Here is a 21,472-nt window from a genome sequence, read left to right as displayed (position 1 = left end):
TACTCCCCGCAAATATCTTGCAAATCTGGTTGGCAACTTTAAAGGTGTTTTATAATAACTTTGAGCAAATAAAAATAAAGTTAAATAAGAAGTGTTCATTTAAGCCTTATAATTCTTATTGATTGGATTTTTAAATCTAAGAGTAATGCTTCAAAAAAGAATGTACCGGTTCTGTTTTGACCGCTTACTCAACAGAGGCCAATAATTGTTTCATGGTCGATGCAATTTAACTGACGCGCATGAAAAAAGTCGTTTTATCTTCTACTTTCCACATTCCACGTATTGAAGAATATTGGGCTTTCTGCGCTGGTTTTCTTTACTGATGCGAGCACTAGCACACGAAACACTCGCAAGAGCATCATTTTGTTAAAGGCCCACCGACAACCACAAGTCTTTGCGGGCGTGCAAGCTATCGGCGCCATTTTCTGTAATACAGAAAGTAGTATTTCTTGAAAAGTCAAATTCCATCGCCTCACATCGTCGTGTTTTGGATGCCCAGTAGCTTCAAACTTTGTTAATATTTTCCTTAATGTTTAAATATTGTATTTTTGGCGTTATTTGGGTGTTGTGTTCGTGTTAAAAGCGAAATGAAAACTGTGAAGAAAGGTCGTCCGCCGAGGAAGGAAAAGCGCCATGTTATTTGGCTCACTACTTTAAACTTAAGATTATGGAACGAAAGGAGGAAGACGTTTGGATTAAAAAACAAATCGAACAGCGAATTCGCAGAAGTTCTTCTTCACGGGATGATGTTGAAAACCACGAGTTCAGAGGATTGCCCGGATGATAACAACAACAAAGGCGCGCAAAGGACACTGGTTGTCGGTGGCCCTTTAACAGTACTCAACTTTGAATGATGTTATGTTTCTTGTCCTTATTCTTATGTCGCTAGTGAAATCTGGGCTGAGTGAGTACAACTTGTCAACTTGAACTTTTTCGACTTCTTAAAGGGGGGGATTTTTTCGTCCGAACCGTTGCGGAAAAAAAGCCTAGGAATATGTTTCAAAGCTATGCAATGATAAAATTCTTTTTTTAATGGGTGATTATATAGACTGTAAGCGCTAGTTACTCCTTCTGTGTCTGTCGATCCTCGTTCCATTAGAGTCAATCGGGAGGTTTTCCTAGCCTCTCTCGTCGGCCGCTTCCCTGCCAGCAGTCTAAAGATAAGGGGGAATGTCACGGATCCTCCGGATTTTTTGGGAAATAACAGCAATCCTCCTGTTTAACCGACCACTTAGTCATTATTATTATTAGAGTACAATCCTAATCGACAATTTTACTCTTTCGTTTCTTCTCAATCTGTAACATTTATGTTAGGGTTGTTTACCCTTTCATAGTATTCTGAGGCGTCACCTCATCTCTAGATCTATAAAATAAGGACATAATGTACCTTTTGAAAAAGTGTTCTTTTTGACGTTAAGAGCTGGTGAGCTATAAATAAACTTCCAAGATATAAATAACGTCAACTATCAACTTTTTTGGTAAGTAGTAAGTCTGTTCACTACGACATGGACAAGGTCAATGTCTCGTGGTTCTTCCTTCCTTCAAAGCATAAAAGGATGGACTGGATGAAGGTTTTGGAGTTGGTGGCACTGTTGTACTGTTGGTTGCCTCGGTAGTCTGGGTTGGATTATGCTCTTCAATCTCGATATCGCCCTGCTTTACTGGTTGACAAGTTCCAATCTTTTGCTTCTTTTTTGTCTCTGGCCTTGTCAAGTTGATGGCAACTTTTTCTAGTCTACAGGTGTATCCTGAGGCGCAGCACAGCTATAAGCAACAATAAAAACGGTTGTTTTCTGCACCTTGACAGTATAAATCACTTCAAATTGAGAGGGAATTGCGTGAGGACACTGCCAGTTTTTGTTCATTTGAGTATTAAAATAAAACTATGGAATCCTTTCACAGAAGAGAAGAGACTATTTTGTCATGAATAGGAAAGTATAGACCTGGTGTCCTGGTGATTGTGCGAGTTACCTTTCTTGAGCCATGTTGACAAAGGTGACCTTTAGTGCCACAATGCTTTGGCTGACTGTTGCGTTTTGTTTTCTTTAGTGGCTGCGAAGGAATAAAATACCATCATCACCATCCCATCTTTTCAGAGGCACAGCGTGCAATTTTGGAAATGAGCGCGCAAATATCCAATTGTATACTAGCATTGGAGGCTTTCATTGTCAGGAGGCTGACAAGAGAAAGTTGCGAAAGTTAATCTCGAAAATTTCATTTCTAGCCTTCTTGGAGGGAGCGGTTCAGTCATGTTAATGAAAAATTCCAAACTTGAAAGGCAGCACCCGAAGAGAAAAAAATGCACCATCAATATAATGCTATTAGCACCTTTAAGTGATAAGAATATATTATCCCCTATTTCATGACTATTTAGTGACACGACACAATTTGATAATCCTAATCAAATTAAGTACTAAGCGTTGAAAGTTGCGTAAATAGTTCCATACGAACCACAGAATTTTTAAAAAAAGCCACGTCTCTTCAAATTTTAAAAGCAGTTTTCACGGGTTTGGCATATAGACAGCCCTATTCGGAGGTCTAATTCAAATATTGCAGCATGGAAATTTCGCTCAGAAACCGCGCGTGGGTTGAAGAGGAACCTACTGAATAAATCAGCCTTATATTAAAAGTTAATTAAGGAACATCATTGAACTTAATTTCCCTTATTTAAGTAAATGTTCTAACAGTGTGCATGTAGTTTGCATCTCATTCTGTGATTTTTCCATACACTGTACAATTTATAAGATTACAAAACAATTCGCCCTACAACCAAAAGCATTTCGTCAAATCCACTGACCAAACCTTTCCTACAAATATTTTCCTAAAATGCCAACTTTGTTTTGTTGCAGTGTTAGCTTTGGATAAGCAAGTCCTTTTGCCTGATAAGCTTTGACAGCTTTAGCCGCGTTGTTTTTTTGCTTTTTTTTTCTGCGTGGGGCTTACATGGAAGAAATGGAGCGGTATTGGAAACATAAAGCATTCCTGGAATTTATTTCAGGGTTCTTTGTTGTCATCAGCTTTATTAGATTTGGTATTTTTTGCTTTTGTTTCTCACGGAAAGCATCGGCCAGTTCTACAAATGCTTAAATTTTCAAAGGCAAAGATCTGGTGACATTCGCGTACAAAGCTTATGCTTGCTACCCCTATTAACAATGAATATTAAAAACGTATTTAAATGCTATCGATGTGACTTGAGCCATGCAGAATTAATCGGCAAGTACTAAGGTTGCTTGGCCCTGAATTGCTGTATTGATCGTTCTTTCTCAGAGTTCAACATGTGGCTAGCCGACCGCTGTGCAACCATAGATATGTAATATCGAAAACCGGATGTAATTCCCGTGGGTGACTAATGCATGGGGCATATACTTAACGACTGCAGTAGACCGACACTTTCACTATACTTCAGGAATTTCTTCACACACTTCAAGCCAGTCTCAAAAACAGGCCAGTCATTAGATGTGTGTGAAATTCACATCATTGTCCAATACCGTGGAGACAGATTGTCAGGCAAACAGGACATACGACAGCTCGTGACCAGTTAATCCTATCAGACTTCAACCTAATGCCAGACCACCCATGGCATGCTGTTCTCCAGAGCTTTCTAATTCCGATAATCTTTTTATCTTTATTTACACCGGGAATTTTACGTGCAATTCAAAAAAACCTACTTTCATTTCTTTTAGTAGATTTTGGGTTTCAATTTCTCCCTTGATTTTTGTTCCTTGTAAAAAACAATAAAATCGTTATTAGGGTAACATTATTCAGCACGTTGTTTAGCACGTTGTTTTCTCACGGATTTCGTTTCCGTTTCGAATGTCTGCACGCAGTGTGCTAATTTGACGGATATATTAAGAGTAAAGAAGCGTGAGACCGGTAAAATTGCCCATGACGCACATGCTGAAGGTCACTAAATGCTTTGTAGTGTGGTCGAATCCCAAAATAAGGAGATAATAACGCAAAATTTTGATTTAAAAAGTGTTGAGGCATTTGAATGGAAATATAAATGTGATTATTTGATGAATGCCTCGATTTGAGACAAAAATACGGTCAAATGGTTAATTGGCGCTGATTGGTGTTCCCCTGAGAAACGTGATCCGATTTTACTCGCTTTCGCGGTTTCTTGAAGGCCATCGTCATTACGAACAAGTTGACAGATAAAAATCATAGGGAAAAATGTCCAGTTTTGGCGGCTAGCCATGGAACTTTTGAAACGATATAATTATTTTATTGTAAGAAGAAACAGCAACGCTGACATAGTTCGTCAAAAAACTTTTTGCCTGCTGCAATACCAGCCATTGGATGTACATTGGTCCTCTTTGAAGAAGCCTTTCCTGAAGGTTGAGCAATGGAATGATTCCATTCAACGAGGCATTTATCTCCATAGTAACCATAGCTTTATAACTGTAAATGTGGGGAAGATATTTTCCATATGAAAAGTCAAAGCCGGTGATTTGTCTCAGACAACAGGGAACGCTTATGTTCAATTACAATGGTTTTCAATGTACAGCAAAGACCTTGTGCTTTCAAAGATTCATACATTGACAATTTGAAAACAACGCAAATAAAAAACATTATCTGTTCTCAAGGGCATTTCCTCAATCCTCAGTCTTCATTTTCCCATGTGGTTTTGATAGAAAGAGATCACCACTTGCTAACCCGTGTGTGTTAATCCGATAATTTAGCAACCATTAAACCACTTAGTGACAATATTATATTTCAGTCTAAGAAGGAGACAAACTCTACTTTGCGAAGTTGAAAGGCCCATAGACATTGATACAATACATTCGTGAAATTGAGCTTACCCTGGTTTCCACGGCGTTAAGTACGAGCATAAATACCAATATAATACAAAATATTCTCATCCAAAATGTTCTTGAAATTGCCGTCATGATATTTGCAGCTTCCTGCAGATAAATAACGACACAAATAAAAAATGATGCGAGACAAGAATTATATAACACAAAAGGGATTACATGATCACGAGCTTGGCAAAGAACATCATTATATTAGGCAAGGTAAATATGTATCGCAGTCAATGAAAACCAAAAACCACGGTGAAGAAAGCCTTTGATCACAAACTTCCTGACCAGATATGGCAAAGATAACATCCCGCAATTAACTGGATGATTTGTTTGTTTGTCTAACTGCTAGAGATTGAGAGAAGCTGATTTTAAATGCATTTGCTTTTTCTCCTGATAGCAAATTTTTAACATAAGGAAAATTACTATAAAGTATTGACAAAATTGTTTAGGAAAAACTTCATGGACCCTGTGCATCATCATTCACCATAAAACATCAAAAACCATCTCTCGATGTAAAAAAGCAAAAATATAAAACACGGAACTCCGTCAGTTACAGCGAGAAGGGGAAATTATTTTGTGACTTCATGTTGGACAATCCTCACACTTGCTAAACTGCTGAAAAATTCTAGTTACCTCTATTCTCACTTGTAATTCGCAGAGTTCCAATGTCAGTTATGCTAAGCTGTCCAGTGTTGCAGCAACTGAAGCTTTTGATGACAAGTAGGCGAATCGTCGACCTTAAATAATGATGTCTCCTATAATGACACTCTAGCTGTCTCCTGTGAAATCAATTTAAAGACCGGAAATGCAACTAGAAGGCGTTTCCTCTTTAAGTAGTCAAATGGAGTTCAGACGGCGAATCCTTGAGTAAAAAGGCTAGCCGACATCCAGGGGAAATTTTGTTCCTGGAATTAGGGGGTGGGAGGCTTAAGATGAATAGGATCATGCACAATCCTTCCATATTTTTATCTATGTAAAGTTCTCTTTATTTTATGGCAAAAAGAGTTCAATTTACTGCTCACGTTAATTTTGGTGCAACGATTCCGAACTCCTTCTGAAATGATTACTTAAAATGCAAACAACCCGTAATAAGGGATAATTATTGACATAGTTTCCGGGTAATTTCTCCTTTGCATAGTAAAGTAAATGTCAGAAAAACTAACTCTGGTGACTTGCAGAGACGTGGTGCAATAGAACAATTGCTATTCTTGTATATGTATAAATAAAGGTCATCTATCTATCTATTTATCTAAGGAAGAAAGAAAAAGGAAGAAGATTACCTAGCTGCAATTAAGACTCTTTAAAAATGCACGACATTTTCTTACATGGATTTCAATCACCTCGCTCAGTGGTAGCCACTCTAATCCAAAACTATTATCTACCAATTTGTGTAAATTACACTTCCCTGTTCCTTTAATGGGTTTGTTATTATAATAAGATCAGGATATTAGATATAATCCGCCCTAATCCTTCATGATAAAATCTTCTGATGATTTTTGTACAGGCCATTTCGAGATTTAATTCGTTTACTTTCGCGTCTTGAAGTACATTTGGAGCGCCCTTTGTTTCCAACTCGAGGCTCAGATTGTGATCAAACAAGTGTTCCACGATGCGAAAATCCCTCCCAACGACGAAACCTTCACTGCACGTACAAAATATGACTGAAAATCAAGTTACTGTTGAATTACTGGTTTTCCATTAAAAGCACCGGAAATTGATCAAATTTTATTGCAGAGTTTGTGCACAAGGAATTTCTGAATATTTAATTTCCATTCTCTCTAAGATCAATATTTCTTAAGACAACAGCTATTCAACAGCTACTAATTGTGTGTAAAACAGACCATCAACAGAGATAGCAATCTGGTTTAGCCTGCCTTGCGGTTACCTCGGTGGCTTTTTAGTGGCTTTAAAAGGAGTCCATTTACCAAATCTGGTATATTTACCTTACTCCATCAACAAACTGATTGAAATAATGACCAGTTTTGGTAAGTAGTGCACTCAGCGAAAAGAGAGGTAAAAATGTTAGAGGCTTTTATAAAGGACTCAGCGTGAATGAATGATGAGAGGTGTTATTTCCAAGAGAGCAAGCAAGGAAAAAATGGAGCAGTCATCACGCGAGCACGAACCACAATAACGAAAAAAGAGTATACACACTGACTGAAAAGGCTGGCGTAGCTCGGCTGCTGATGGTGCTATTTCTGTAGAATAGGGACAAAAAGGTTGAGCGAGATCCAAGAAGCTCACGTTGCTGTTTCTCTTTATAGCGTGATAAAGGTGGATTGGGTGCCACACGATGGCTGTGAAGCCATAATAATGTCCAGTTTTGGTGTGCAACACGAAAAAACGAAGTGGTTGTACAATTACCGAATATTTTGATATAGATGCTCATGTGTGATAAGCTTTTCACTCAAAAAGAGCAACGAAGAAGTAGTTGTCATGATTCAAATGATCTTGCGATCACAGGCCTACATACAAAGATCATAACAATACTTGCTAGCCCACACGAATGATTTCCCGTCCAGATCCCAGAAAATAATCTTTCTTTCTTTCGTTGGGGGGTTCGCTACATGATAAAACCGGCTCAACCGAAAAGGATCTCCCTTGCCGGGATCCCTCTTAGATGTTGCAATCCCCAAGAAAATGTTCAACAACAAACCACCTAAATGCGGCAGCCTGATAGAATAGCGTGTCCATCTTAGTCAGACAAATTTGGTTAAAAAAAGCTTCCAAAATCCTCACAAACTTACTTAAGCGGATAGAACACGCCCTCCTCGTTAAAACTTGGCTTTTGAGACATATGGAACATAATAGGTGGAGTTTACCGTGCTAACTGATGATATTGAGAATTTATTGTAGAACAACGGTGTCTAATCCCTCGAGATTCATTCCGTTCCTCTTAAGACACGACAGAACATTCGAGACGTACTCGACAATTCTTTTATCTAAAAATAGCATTCAGTATTTGCATAGTCCATGTGGACTCTTGGTAGTTGAGATTTATCTCACATCAAGACAATTAAAAGATTGAAATTAACTGCTACCAAAACTTGTTAATCTGCCGTTATCACCTAAGCGATCAGCGACTTTTCTCCGCTTTCCGGACGTGCCAACCTCCCTTTTGCAGCGCACACAAAAAAAATAGCTTTATTTTCCTACCTTATGCCGTCAGTGTCAAGATATTCGACTACTGGAATACAATCGAGCAACATTTCGTTAAATATTTATCTTTGCTTAAAAGGAATACCCAAGGGATGTTTTCTCTTCAAAATAGAGACCCCACTCAATGCTCTCTAAGTCTAGCGTTGCTTTGCACGGAAAGTAAACAATTTTAGCTCAGATTCCTTAGGTTCCTTAGCTATTGTAAATTTCGCTGCCTGTTCACATCCGAGAGTCTCTCCAGGTTACAATCTGCTGGCCAAAGATCCTGCGGACTCTTAAGTGTGCACTTGAAAGTTAAAAATAGTGTAATCACGTTGAATCATTGTTGGAAAGTAGCACGTGAATATCGCAGTTTTTTTCGCGTGACTAGAAGTGTTTCACAGGGCGAACAAAGTTTGCAAGCTGCACATGTTGAGGTGCAGTGATATAAAAACCTGTGGTAAACCACTTGGTTAATTACGTAACTAGTTTTGCCGCATTAAAGTAAAGTCGGTGCCTTCTGTGATGCCGCAGAAAATTCCCCTAATTTTGTTGGAAATTTAAACCTAGTAAGAATATAATTACCGTTACTTTTTTTCTACAAATTGTGAACTCCACTGCAATATACTGAAAAATTCAACTTTTAGTAGATTTGTCATCGGACAATCGATGCTCTGTTTTGTGTATATGACCCAACTTCATTGATAATATTTACGGTCAACAAATTTTAATCCCCAGCGCCTCCTACGGGTTATTCTTTTGGGTGAAGATTACTCATCCGAGTTAGCGTAACTGAAAAAATACCGTGAGTGACCACATTTGAATGAGGAAAATGAGAGAAGTAAGTTACAAGATATAAGGCTGCAAATTTCTTGTTAGTTAAAAGAGCCATGTTTAATGTAATGAGTAGCTCGTTTCACCACGTGCGCCATTCAACTGATTTGATATATAGTTCTTTGGAGTGGAGGGCGTAGCAATGGAGTGAGAGTGGAGGGGTATATTCATGTGAGTTTCGATCGGTTATTTAAAGTTTTAGCCTCAAACGGACTGTGCCGTTAAAGCTTAATGGAGTTCCTCACAACAGAAATAACCGGCTTTGGTTAATTATAACATAAAGTTTCAAAGGAAGCCTTGGATTAGACAAGCATTCGAATTTGGATCGTAATCGAGTATAATTATAACACGACTTGCATAGCAGGCAAGGTCCCTGTTCCACTTACGCAAAAATGGGGATTTGCCAATATTACTTACTTCATTGAGTAGTTCTCAGCCTGCACCTCTATGCAATTTTTAATATCTATGCAGTTTAGAAAGGTTTCTACTGAATTGTGGCTTTTTTACTGTTTAATTTATTTCACGCGATTGTTCTTGTATTTTTAGACAAAAATAAATACTTACTTGGGTCATGGTAAAATTCAAGGTTTCCAAAACATCAAGCGATACTTTTCTTATTACGCCTTTAGGTGAGGGGGCCATAAGCATTTGATTAGACATAATAAGTTTTTTATGTCTTAAAATAAAGCTTCATGTGGCAATGCACGTGATGATATTTCCTGAGACTGTACAATACGTGACCGATGCATCATCAGTCTAAACGTGTTTAAGAATATGGGCGTTTAATCATGAGTGAGATGTGCACGATTCTCGTTTTCTTCGATTTTGCGAGCCGTCAAATGGGATAGAAGAACAATCGTAAAACAATGCAACTGAAGAAGTCCAGAAGTAAATTACACAGAAAATTTTTTAACAGAAAGGTTTAAGATCGTCCGACTATAATTTAAACCTCACGACTGTGAAATTGAATATATTTGTTAGTTTCAAAGTCACGCCTGGAAAAATGTTACATGTACTGTATCAATCGATCTGCAGTAAGCGTGAAATAGATAACAAGGTTGTTATTTTTTAGGACCTTATGATTTTTCTGCTGGCTTGAGAGCAGAAAAATTGAAGCTGCCCAGATAAACTGCGCCCAAAAGGGTTCGGTCAAAAGTCGAGTAATGACTAGAGTCAATTGTGTAGTGAATTGTTTTCTTACCAAACCAAAACACTTGAAAAGCCACAAAGGCAGACAAGAAAAATTGTTTTCTGAAAAAACAAAGATGAGAAATGGACAACTGCGTGCAATTTACCACCCAAAACGCCGTGATAAATTTTGAGTATGTCCTGAGTTCAGGTTGCAGGTTTTCGTCAGCATTTTAGTCTCTGGTAATTTAAGAAGAAAGTAAAGAATAAAGGGTACTTTTAACTTTAGAGGTAGTTCCATTAATTTCAAGATTTTCTGAGCGATGCATATTGTGTTCGCAAAAAAGCCTGCGAACTTCGTACACACGCTGATCAAGTCATGTCAAACATTAGAAAATTATGAACATTACTGGTCAACCAGGTTATCAGAATTACCTAACAAAAAGCACAAAAAAAAATTCACGTACCTCAGAAAAGGCTTCTTCAATTACTATTGGTATGATTTAGTTCACTTCCCTTGGCAGAAAGCTGATGAATGGCAGGCCGGCTTATCAACCTTTCCTAAATACCCCTGTCTCGGATTGCCCCATGTAGAGAAGAGGTATGCCCCTGGGCAATTTTATTGGTAAATAGATCAGCTATGGTTTTCAAAACTTAATTAACCGGAAACACGAAGGCAACGGGCTAGCTTTTGCGTGTTTATAAAATAATATTTTCACGATGCCGTGCGAGGGTGCAGTTGGATCGTTTCATTCACTCGCAGACCTGTCCCTCAATAGCGACAACGTGGAGGCTTTACTAGCCTTCTCCTAAAAACGTCCTTCGGATTATATTAGCTCCAATCAATTATAACACTGTTCAGTTTTAGACCCGGGGGGGTGGGGTACTCCCTTATAAGGGCTTAATGGGGACGTGCGACCAGCCAGGGTATGTTTTTCGGGATTTTTGTCTTGAACAGGGTATCGAATTTATCATTTTTTGTCTTAATCAGGGTATCGATTCATCAATTTTTGTCTTAAAGTGGGTTAAATGTCTTAAACAGGGTATCAAAAATCGGAATTCTGTCTTAAAATGGGTAGGAAAATCAGCGATATTTGTCTTAAACAGAGTCAGGGTATGGAGGGGCCGCGCCGCACCTCCCCAACCAGGGATACATCGAGTAACCCCCCCCCCCCCCCGGGGTTTTAGAATGCCTTTTTTGTAACGGTCAATTTGCAAGGGCGTCGAAAGTTCTTAAAGCATGTTTTATGAGTCATCCGAAGTCCAAATGTGACTGTATTTGTTATTTTTGGATGGTATCAAACTTTCGTAACTGACCTCTTGTTAAGCAAACAAAGTGTAACACAAAGGTGAAAGTAAATAGGTCCTTCAAGGTGACACGTGATTTGCAGCGCAGAGCCACCCATGTAAACGATGTCATTAAACATTCGAAAATGTTTTGTCTCATTAATGGCATTTAGTAACCTGTGAAATATGGGGGAAAGAGACAGCTAACGATTGCTTCACAAACTCGACGACACAAGTTAAAACTAAGTCTGCATCGATTCCGAAAAGCATTTTCTGTTCAGCATCGGAGCGTCAAGGACATGCGAAGGTGGTAATTGATTTCTAACACCAGCAAGGACGATTACTTTTCATGGGTGTTTGCTAAAATGCCAATAGAGAAGTACAAGAGGGCTTATTAAAGTGGCATCTTAGCTGTATATCTATATGATAGCAAAACTTGCCATAAGTTTGTATCGCAAATTGTTCAAACTATAATACGATTTACGATGAACCTTGAAGTAACCGTGTATCAATGCATTCCTGACAAGTAGATGTTACGAGCCTGCTAAAGGTATTGCTTGACCAGTTATTTTGGTGGGGGAGGCGGCCTTTACTCGACAGTAAAACGACTCAGGGAATCCATGAAACAATTCTTTCAAAATGACGGCTTATGAAGAATTGTTATCGAAAGTTTCAGTGGACTGAAGCAATGTCTTAAGTCGAGAGTCCAGTTTAAAACCTAAACAATAAAGTGCAGTAAAATGTTCTTCGGACGGAAGAGACGGTTATGACGGTTTTTCCAACTCAGGGTTACGGACAAAATTCTGATTTAAACAACTACTGGAGAGCAGTATAGCGAGACGAAAGATCCATTCAGAAAAAGATCAAAATACAATAGCAAACAAGATTATTCCTTTCTTTGGCTTTATCTTGTAGAGAAAAACGAAATCGCACCCTTTGATGCCCTTGTTTAATTAAGTGCTTGAGAGAATATCCAACGCGATCCATGAGTGGGCAGAGGAGCTACCGATAGCAGTTTTAAAATCCTAGCGGGCAATCGCCATACAAAGCAGTTTTTTTTCGTAAACCACCCTGCTTTTTGCTGCGAGGAAGGCACTTGCAATCGCAACATAAAAGAGCTGACTTTCTTCTTTCGAAGAGACTGAACCGTTTCTAAGCCCCGGGTCGAAATGACGGGCCTCGTGAATCCCTGACTTGTTCTTCATTAATTTTTTTCGTCAGCTACTTGTAGTTTTTGCGTTGGGGCAATACAATCTAAAACTCGCCGTCGGAATTTTGTGTCCTTTGGCGCCTCGAGGACAATGCGGTTAATGGTAAGATGGTAAGCAGCTCCTATCTTTTGAACTTGGAGGCGTCAGTGAGGCCTGCGGGATTGAAGCCACAGGAAGAAGGAACGTAGGCTATTGCTGCGCCACCAACAACTCCAAATCCTTTTAGGGAGCTGACAAGGGTTCCAGAGGAAAGAACGCCAGACGCGCCGTCAAGGGCGCCGGCGGTGTAATACAGTAGAGCCAGGGAGCAACGCTTTGCTCGTGTGCATCGCGTCGGTTGTTCATTTTTTTTTTAGGGCCAAGGCTTGGGATATTTTGTCGAGCCGAAACTGTGTGTCGTCAAGGGTCGTTTGAAGCAGTAAGTATGAGAAAAGTGACGAAGGGCTTGGAAGCACACTGGATGAAGATTTAGTGCAGTTTATATCTACAATATTTCGATTGCAAACTTAAATGACAGGCCTTTGAGGTCAAAGGGTTCGAAGTTTTCATCCTTTTACCGCGAAAGTGATGCTGCCGACATAATCTTGTGTTTCCGGTGTCACCGCCCCATCTCTTTAAATCGCGTGGTCTGTGTTTTTGTGGTCAACTTGTTCATAAGCCCCGCCAATTATAAAAATTTGTGACAAAATAATTGAATGGCTGCCATTCAAATAGGTTTTGTCTGGATCAACAACATTGTAAGGAGTATAGTATGGCATCAGAATTTGCAAACGCTTGAACATGTTGAAACCCCCAAAATCACTAACTCGGTCTAAACGTTTCACCTTATTATTGCACCTAAGTTTGAAATTCCTATTGGAAACCAAGAGACGTTTGCCTCGATTTTCAATTTGATATTTACTACTTTCACCCGCCTCTGGGAGGTAATTTCCTTGAGCAGCTATGGTAACCCCTAATCCCCTGTCCCAGTTCCCGTGGAAGGGAAGGAAGCCAAAAAATGGCTAGTGGGTTTTTTATAAGGCGCATCATTTTCCGGCTTGATGGATCTTACTTTTAAACTGTTTAAATTGAACTGCTAACTAATCTACAAAGGAGATCTTTTTTTCCACAGAGAAACACAATGAGTAGTGTTCTAGTGGCTGCTATTTGCATCTCAGGTCTTGGTCTGGGACATACCTGTTTGACTAGGAGGAACGTATACTTGACACAGTAAACGACCGACCGACGCAAGTATGGTTGGAAATAATTGTTAAGGAATTTGTACCCAAAAACAACCAGCTGTTTTAATCTTTTTCCAACCAAGTACATTCAAAATATCGTGACTTTTGCGATTCCCCTAGGGTGATTCTCTTCTGATCTTCAGTCGGATTCACATCAGGCAGCACCCGCGTTCTGTAGCTTTTCTGGAAATGTTCATCCCTTTCTTATGATGCCTCATACAGTACTGCAGTATTTATAGTAGATCAGGACAATTTCAGTGTACATATTCTATCTGTAGTTATAGTGGTATGATCAGAGAGCCGAACATTTTTTATGAGAGAGCCTCAATATGCGGACGCCATGTGAGATAATCTTCAATATGAACTCCAAGTAATTTATATTTTATCACCCACTAAAGTGATGCATTGCTAACCCCAACAGTAGAGTACAATACAATTGTCATGAATTTGAGATATTTTGAGTTATGAATTTTGTTTATTGACATTCAAAGATAACTTAATTTACTGCCAACAACGTCTCAGCTGATTTTATATCACAATTAATTTCGTATTCTTCAGTAAAGGAAAAACGGGTCCTCTTCAGATTTGCATACATTCTGGGTTTTGAGAACAAAGTTCGTGATGTAATATCATTGATGCAATTTGAAAAAAACAAAGGTCCCGGAAGAGATCAATGTGAGAAATGCCACATATCAGATTGCACTCCATCCATAATAGTTTTTTGTCTAAGGTCATGCAGATAGGACTTACTAAATTTCAGACTAAATTGAGAGCTGAACCCAAAAGCCCGAGCTTTTCTAAGTAGAAAACATTGGTCTGAGGCCAGATTGAGCTTCTGATAGCGAATCAGGCTCTTTAACTCCGATCTAATCCACGGAGAAGAGGTACCTCTGACTCTCCTCTTTTTTTCGTGGCACATGATGGTCAACGTCGTTCAGGCTGCAAGATATCCCAGGCCACATCAGAATAAAACCTTTGGCGACAAGGATACAATATACTTGTTGAAAATGGTGTTAGGCGCCACTTGATATCCTTTCTCTCAGGCCGACAGCAACGTGTTAAAATCCGTCATGTGGTCTCCAAATTACTTCCAGTTAGTGCTGATCCTTCAAAGGACAAAATGTGATCCGATTTTGTTTATGATAATGTCAAAAACTAATGATTTGACGGTTGCCTATGTGAAAGGATGTTGATCAGTGATGTCTTAAGTTCCGTTAATTTGATTTTACCTAATATAACTTATCTGCCTTCAAGCTCACGCATGACTCAGTCAGCGATTGGGGTTCCAAAAACTGGATCAGACTGCATTGAACTTCGGGTTTGTTCATTCAGGGAGAAATTCCGTTAACCTGGCTTGACAACTGATCATAAGGCGTGCCTGTCTCAGTGTAATTTACGCAGACTAAGTTATTTAAATAGCCTGCGTAGCTTACGTTTTGTTGTCGTGGAGAGCGAGTGATTTCAAGCGGCGCGAGTAGGCTGGGGCGGGGGAAGCAAAGAACCATCCTTCCTGCGGCCTCGCCGTTTGAGAAGCCTCGCGTTTCGCAACAAGAGAACCGTCAGCTGCGCAGGTTATGATTTAAATTGAAGTTAACACATCACCTTGATGGTGGCTAAGTTAAGGCATCAATGTCATTAACAAATACTGCATGTTTTGCATGAGGTGTCTCAGCTCAATTTCCATTTACGTTGTCCATTACGCTCTAACCAATGTTCTGTCAGACCAACTCCATAAAGGTCAAAAACGAGTATTCTCAATCCTGAATAATCATAGATATAGCTAACCTTTTACATTCGGTGGGCTGCCCACGATTAGCTACGGTAAACAAGCGTGGTCGAGAAAATTAATGAGGGTGGCTCTCTCTCACACAGCATTTGACACAGACCAGGGGTCGCGGGCACAAATATTTTATCATAAATACAAACAACAGAAATCTGCACAAGTGTAGAAAGGAGCGTTTAAGGTTTCCCACCGCTATTATAATCCCTAATAACAAAGTCTGTTTATAGTTTGAGAAGAGAACAGTACTTTAGGGACCACGTTAATCCAAAGTTGTGAAAGGGCTCACCGAAGGTTAACCTCGTCTTCAGGGCCCGTAGCTCTTACAAGAGCCAGCAAGTTACAAGCATCATTGATTAACGAGCCTAGGGATGGATGTTCCAACAAATGTGACGCTTGCTAGTCATTGTGAAAATAGACGTTTGCGACATTTGCGAAAATAGACGTTCAAGTACAGCCCTCGCAACTTTCTTCTGTGAACTGGTAACAGGGCATTAAAAGCTTTGGCTTCAGCTATCGTTTCAGAGAATCCCTCCTCCAAGAACTTGTTAACTTTTTTGTCATAGGTTTCACTCAGTGACTCCTCCACCTCTTGAAACGATAGCTGAAGCAACAAAGAATTGTTCGACTTCAAAAGCAACAGCTAAACGATCACCATCTGCAAAGAAAGAAATGTCACATTCCAATGAGTAAGGACATAATCGAAGCGTTCTGGAAAATCTATGGAAATAAAGATTGGGAGCGGTACTCAAAGCTTAATAGAGCGGAAGAATCTGATGCGTGTGTAAAGACAGCCATATTATCGGTCAACTAATATGATATTCTAAAATCTTGGCGTGAAGAATGCAAGATGATATTTCCCCCAGTAGAATATCACCATATAGTACCCTTTCATGATCGATGGGTGTAAAGACAGAGTAAGGACAAAGACAATATGAAAGAACGATTGATTGCTGGAAGCATGTCATTGGGTGGTTTTTAAATATTTGCGGGGGGTGCGCGTGCGCACCAAAAGACTGAGTTGCCTGCGGTTGCCCTCAAGATCCCCTGCGTCATCGCCGTCCCAAGGTGGAGTGCTACCATTTTGTGCAGTGGACACGGAATCAAAGGAACTCGACCAAGACACGAGTTATGTCAACCACGAGCGTACCCGACGGTTCCTAGAGGCCGCGAAACCTTCCCATTACAACTGATGCCGAAGGCCCCGAGTGCTGCCGAAGACAGTGTCGATTCTATCCCGAACGGTCGTAAACCTGGACGAGGTTAGGCACGAGGCCACCTCCCACGTTCCCATTTGTAAGAAAGAGCAACATTCAGGGTCTTTAAATAACTGAGGAGTAAGTGCTACCTTTGTAATTATATCTGCAAATGGTTAGACTTTCAAGTCTTCTCGGGTAAGGACTATAAACCGTACGCCCCGTCTCACAAATAATTTCTATGTTCGTTAGTTCCCTGTGGGACGTTAAAGAACCCATACACTATTCGAGAAGTGTAGAGGATAAAGTTCCCGGTGTTGTGGCTGTCCTCTGTGAGTGTGTGGGTGGGTGGTCTAGCAGGTCCACATCAGCTGAATAGCTGCCAAAACTTCAACCTGCTGAAACAAATAACAAACAAACAAACACACTGGAAAAATATCAATAAATGAAATAAATAAATAAATAATAAGAAAATAAAAACGTCTGCCCAACCGGACTCACTCGAACCAGCAAGCCCGAGATCCACAGTCACGTGCTCTACCGTGAAGGATTCACATATAATGTTAGACTATCACTGAATATTTAGCATACCTTAGCTTTTGTTTACTCGCTCATTTTATTAGATTCAAATCCCATCTGCTAGGTATTGTTGATCCTCCTGATACGACAAATGTACATGATGAGGAATTACATATCGAACTTACGTTAAAACCAGGACAGCCTCTGGGACGGGAGTGCACGGGCACCTTTTCTTGGCGAAAACTCGCGTGGCAGCGTTGCATTTGGCAACCCGCGTTTTTCTGGCGGGAAATCATATAAGTGACGAGCAACGGATTAAAGATTAATATAGAGCAGGTGAAATGGCTCCTCCTAAAGATCAATCTCGAAGAAAAGCTGCTCTTTAGAAAGGATCTGCATGGAAACGTGCCAATCCAGAAAAAGTACGACAACAAAAAAAGCGGAAAAAAAAAACACAGAGAAGAGGACCTGCCAAAGAAAATGAATTACGCTTCGACTCATTGTGAACAAGCGAGAGGATGGCCTAAGTGTTTACGTTGTCAGCCAGGGATTGAATTCACAAAAACTGCTTAAAGAATAATACGTGTAGTGCTCGGTTTTCAGTAGACTCGTTAACATGGATGGAGTGTACTTTGTCTTGGCTCGGTTTGCGCTTGTAGTTGTTTTGCAGGAACCTTCTTTCACAGCACACCTCGCGAACAATAGTTGGGTCTTCTAAAGTTACATCCAGTGAACACCTGGTCGCTTGTTGAGTGAATTATACTACATGGACCAATGCAACGCTACATTTACGAACCATATGCACTCCACAAAGTGTCACGTGTCACGTACTCGATACATTATACTTTTTCTGGTGGATGGTTTGGCAAATTATGAAAAATCTATGAAGAGCATTGTCACGTTTCCTATCGGACACTGAGAATGAACGAACTCAGGCGATGATGAAGAAATGACATTAAGGTTGTCAAGTTCCTTGGGAGGAATTTCTTCAATGGCCCTTGCTTGTTTCACGAACTTGGACCAATGTTGCAATACATTGAGGTCAGTTTTTCTCTTTTTTCGTATTTACGTTTCGGTTTTCTTCAAAAAACAAAGAAAGCTAATTGTCGTGAAGGTTATAGCTTGTCTCTAGGAACTCGTTTTCGCCAAAATCTCAAAATTAAGCGAGCAATCATCGTTTTCTTCGGGGGAAGAATTAGCATTTTTCAACCATTTTTACGGCTTTCGTAAGACGTTTTTGAAAAACCGTCAAACTGGTCTTCTGGAGTACAAATACCGTGAGGTTTTGGATGTTATTTGTACTCTGCTGAGTGCACTTCATGAATGAAGAATAAAATCAAATAACCATAAACATTATGATGGATGTAGTGTATTTATTACCAGTAATACTACTGTAACAAGGACATTGTGTGTTTGTGTATTATTGATTCCAACTTATTGCTCTGATTTTATAGTGTGATTCTTTGGTTGCATTCTTTAATCGTTCCTTGAACATCGCCTTGGAAGGATGTAGTGTATTGATTACCATTATACTACTATAACAAGGACGTGTGTCATGATCACCTTATGTGAAACTACTGTATGCTTTTCATGTTGTGAAAGTACTGTTACCAAGTAGAAGTAGAATAATCTTTGTGTTACAATAAGATAATCGTTCAGTGAATAAAGAATATTACATAGAAAGCAATAGAAGAATGGTGTGTCTCTTCACTTATGACTACATCACAAAGACCATCTTCCCACCCTCTTTTGCAGATCTAACATCTGAAGGTGATTTTTCTCCGTCACCGTAGGCCCAAGATATTTGTAGAGAATGTTTGCTGGCATGTAACATTTATTGTACCATTGGGATGGAGAAGTCTGACTTGTCCTTCAAAAAGTAAGAAAACATCCTGATTATTAAATGATAACAGCTATGACGTTTATGCTACATTTTTGGTACATAAGGAAGCAGATATCCCGCGGCTATCAAGCGCCTTTTAATCAGCGCTTGGCATTCCTGTCCTCTAAAAAGCAATTGTAAAGCTAACTTGCACGATGGTCCTCATGTAAAACCCTCTTTCTGTCCCTCGTCTTTTTAAAGTCTGGAAATACGGTCAGGTACGGTAAAATCGTTAAGCTTAATTAGCATTCCGTTGGGAATTAAGTTTCTAAAGGACGCAACACCCCGTCGTTTTGACTAGCCTACTTACAAATCAATTCCTATGTGTTCAGTAAAATTAAATTTGAAACTATATAAAAAACCCTAAGAGCCTGAAGGTTTTCTGATATTTTATTGTCCTCGTTGGTTACCGCATAAAGTGCATAAGCCTCACTGTTAGTATCCCGACCTATAGTCCAATGTTTTTTTTTTTCGAATCAATGTCGATCACAAGTGTTCTACTACCAGTCGCAGCAAGGGAAAAGCTGAAGATAAAATTGGAGGAATTCCAAGAGGCAGAGTTTTATGTCTTATGTAGTGGGGGTCGACCCGCCTAATGGGCCAGTCCAGTCCAGTCCTGCGTGGTCACAAAATCGCCCAGGTAATACAAGCCATTCAAGATTTTTGGGCGAGCTCGTGACGTTATACTTAAAAAAAAAACCCCACAATACTCTGAAAACTGCTATCGACACTCATGCTCTTATTGCGTAACACAACTATGGTTGTGCGTCCACGAATTCCCTAGAATAACGATGAGATCCGGCAAGCAAAGGGAACAGAGGAATAGCTGAGAAAAAGATGGTTACAATCTAGGCCTGGCTGATTTTATAAACTCAAGAGAAATATCGTTTAATAACCTCCTGAATCGGTGCGTGGTATGAGTTCTAACACCGACTTCGTCGCCGGATAACAGTCATGACCAAAGGGAAAACTTTTCAGTGCCAGTAAATGTCTTTTTTCAATAAGTCCTGATGGTCTCCCGCCCAATTTGGACGCGCCTAACTTTGCTCCTGTGTTAGAAAGTATTTTGTAACCAAAATTGATGTAATTCAGCGTAAACTTGATGTGCAGAATGTGAAATGAGGCGACACCTGTTGAGCCGTTTTTACAAGATTGTGGCTCCTAATCCCTCCCCTCGTAGAGTTTAAGACCTTGTCTGAGAGGGATGTGAAGTCTGATTCACAGAGATCAGTGTCAAGTTCTGCCGCATTAGATCCCATTCCGTCAAGACTGTTCAGTAACTGCGACTCACTAATGCCGATCATCACCGAGATAATTAACCGCTCATTAAGGTCTGGCCATGTTCCTGCTTACTGGGAGAAACTCTGCTGCTGCCACTACTCAAAAATTGGGCCTGGAGTTCATCTTTATACAAACTTTAGACCTCACGGAAAAAGCGGTGTTTGATCAAACCTATAAGAATAGGTTGTTTCCGACTCTGCAATCATCTTACAGGAAACATTATAGCACAGAGGCTTCCGTCTTAAAAGTCAAGAACGAAATCCTATTAAACACATGAATAAGCAGCACGTTACACTTTTGGTGTTGCTCGAACTTAGTGATGCCTTTGACACCGTTAACCATACTATCCTAGTTGAAGCGCTTGATAACCTGGGCATTCGAGGCAAGGTGCTCGAGTGGTTCCGGTCATACCAATTGGGTCGTCCCCAGAGAGTATCTGTACGGGGTTGCCAGTCCGACAGGTTTAAATTGAGTATTGGTGTACCTCAAGGGTCTTGTTTGGGACTGAGTGTTGTCAATGAACATCTACCATCAGTTCATTGTTATGCTGACGACACTCAGCTTTATGTTTCCCTCAGCCCAGCGGACGAGACAGGCCAGATGCAAGCTACTACAGCTATGAAACTTTGCATTGAAGCTGTCAGAAACTGGATGCTCAAAAATTGGCTCCTCGTGAATTAAGATAAAACCGATTTTGTTGTTGATTGGGACACGTCATCAACTTGCTAAGATTAATATTAGTAGTATGTAAGAGTTGGGGCTGAGAATGTCGAGTGAGTCAAACTCTCTTGTAAAAACTCTGGGTCTGGTTTGACTCTAATTTGTCTATGCATGAGCCCATTACTAGAGTCAGCTCAGCAACTTTCTATCATTTGTATATAGTATCAGGAGAATTCGTAAATATTTGTCACGGCAATCTACAGAACCTCTAATTTACGCATCCATATATAGCAGCCTAGATTATATATTGTAATAGTTTGCTATATGGCTCTCCTATTCTTTATCAACTTAAGAAATTGCAACGTGTTGAAAATGCTGGCACGAGGGTAATTTTCCAGGCAGCAAAATATTCTTATTTCACGCCGTTACTTAGAGAATTACATTGGCTCCCTGTGAAATACCATATAGTTTACTTATTACCATTAAAGTAATACACGGGCAAGCTCCGCACTATGTTAGTGAGCTGATTACCAT

At 39.9% G+C, this 21,472-nt stretch overlaps 1 protein-coding gene across 1 annotated transcript; it reads right to left on the bottom strand.

Moving 5' to 3' along the window:
* Window positions 1–1,009: 1,009 nt before the first annotated feature.
* LOC138058137 (uncharacterized) lies at window positions 1,010–10,518 on the bottom strand. The gene is made up of 5 exons (XM_068904019.1): window positions 10,370–10,518; window positions 5,436–5,581; window positions 4,803–4,904; window positions 1,972–2,052; window positions 1,010–1,764 (listed from the first exon to the last, which is right to left on the bottom strand). The coding sequence occupies exons 3-5, from the start codon at window positions 4,887–4,889 to the stop codon at window positions 1,516–1,518; spliced, it is 417 nt and encodes a 138-aa protein (XP_068760120.1). The 5' UTR covers window positions 4,890–4,904; window positions 5,436–5,581; window positions 10,370–10,518; the 3' UTR covers window positions 1,010–1,515.
* Between the last annotated feature and the right edge of the window lie 10,954 nt (window positions 10,519–21,472).

Source organism: Montipora capricornis, chromosome 7 (genome assembly GCF_036669925.1).
Source record: "Montipora capricornis isolate CH-2021 chromosome 7, ASM3666992v2, whole genome shotgun sequence".
Classification (NCBI taxonomy): domain Eukaryota; kingdom Metazoa; phylum Cnidaria; class Anthozoa; order Scleractinia; family Acroporidae; genus Montipora; species Montipora capricornis.
Note: the sequence above shows the minus strand (reverse complement) of the source record. Positions and strands in the feature narration are given on the sequence as shown.

Coding starts and splice junctions, on each gene's coding strand:
- LOC138058137 (XM_068904019.1), bottom strand. CDS start 4,889: ATGACGGCAATTTCAAGAACATTTTGGATGAGAATATTTTGTATTATA. Junction 2,053..4,802: donor TTAACGCCGTGGAAACCAGG/GTAAGCTCAATT, acceptor ATTCCTTCGCAG/CCACTAAAGAAAACAAAACG. Junction 1,765..1,971: donor GTCAACATGGCTCAAGAAAG/GTAACTCGCACA, acceptor TGTTGCTTATAG/CTGTGCTGCGCCTCAGGATA.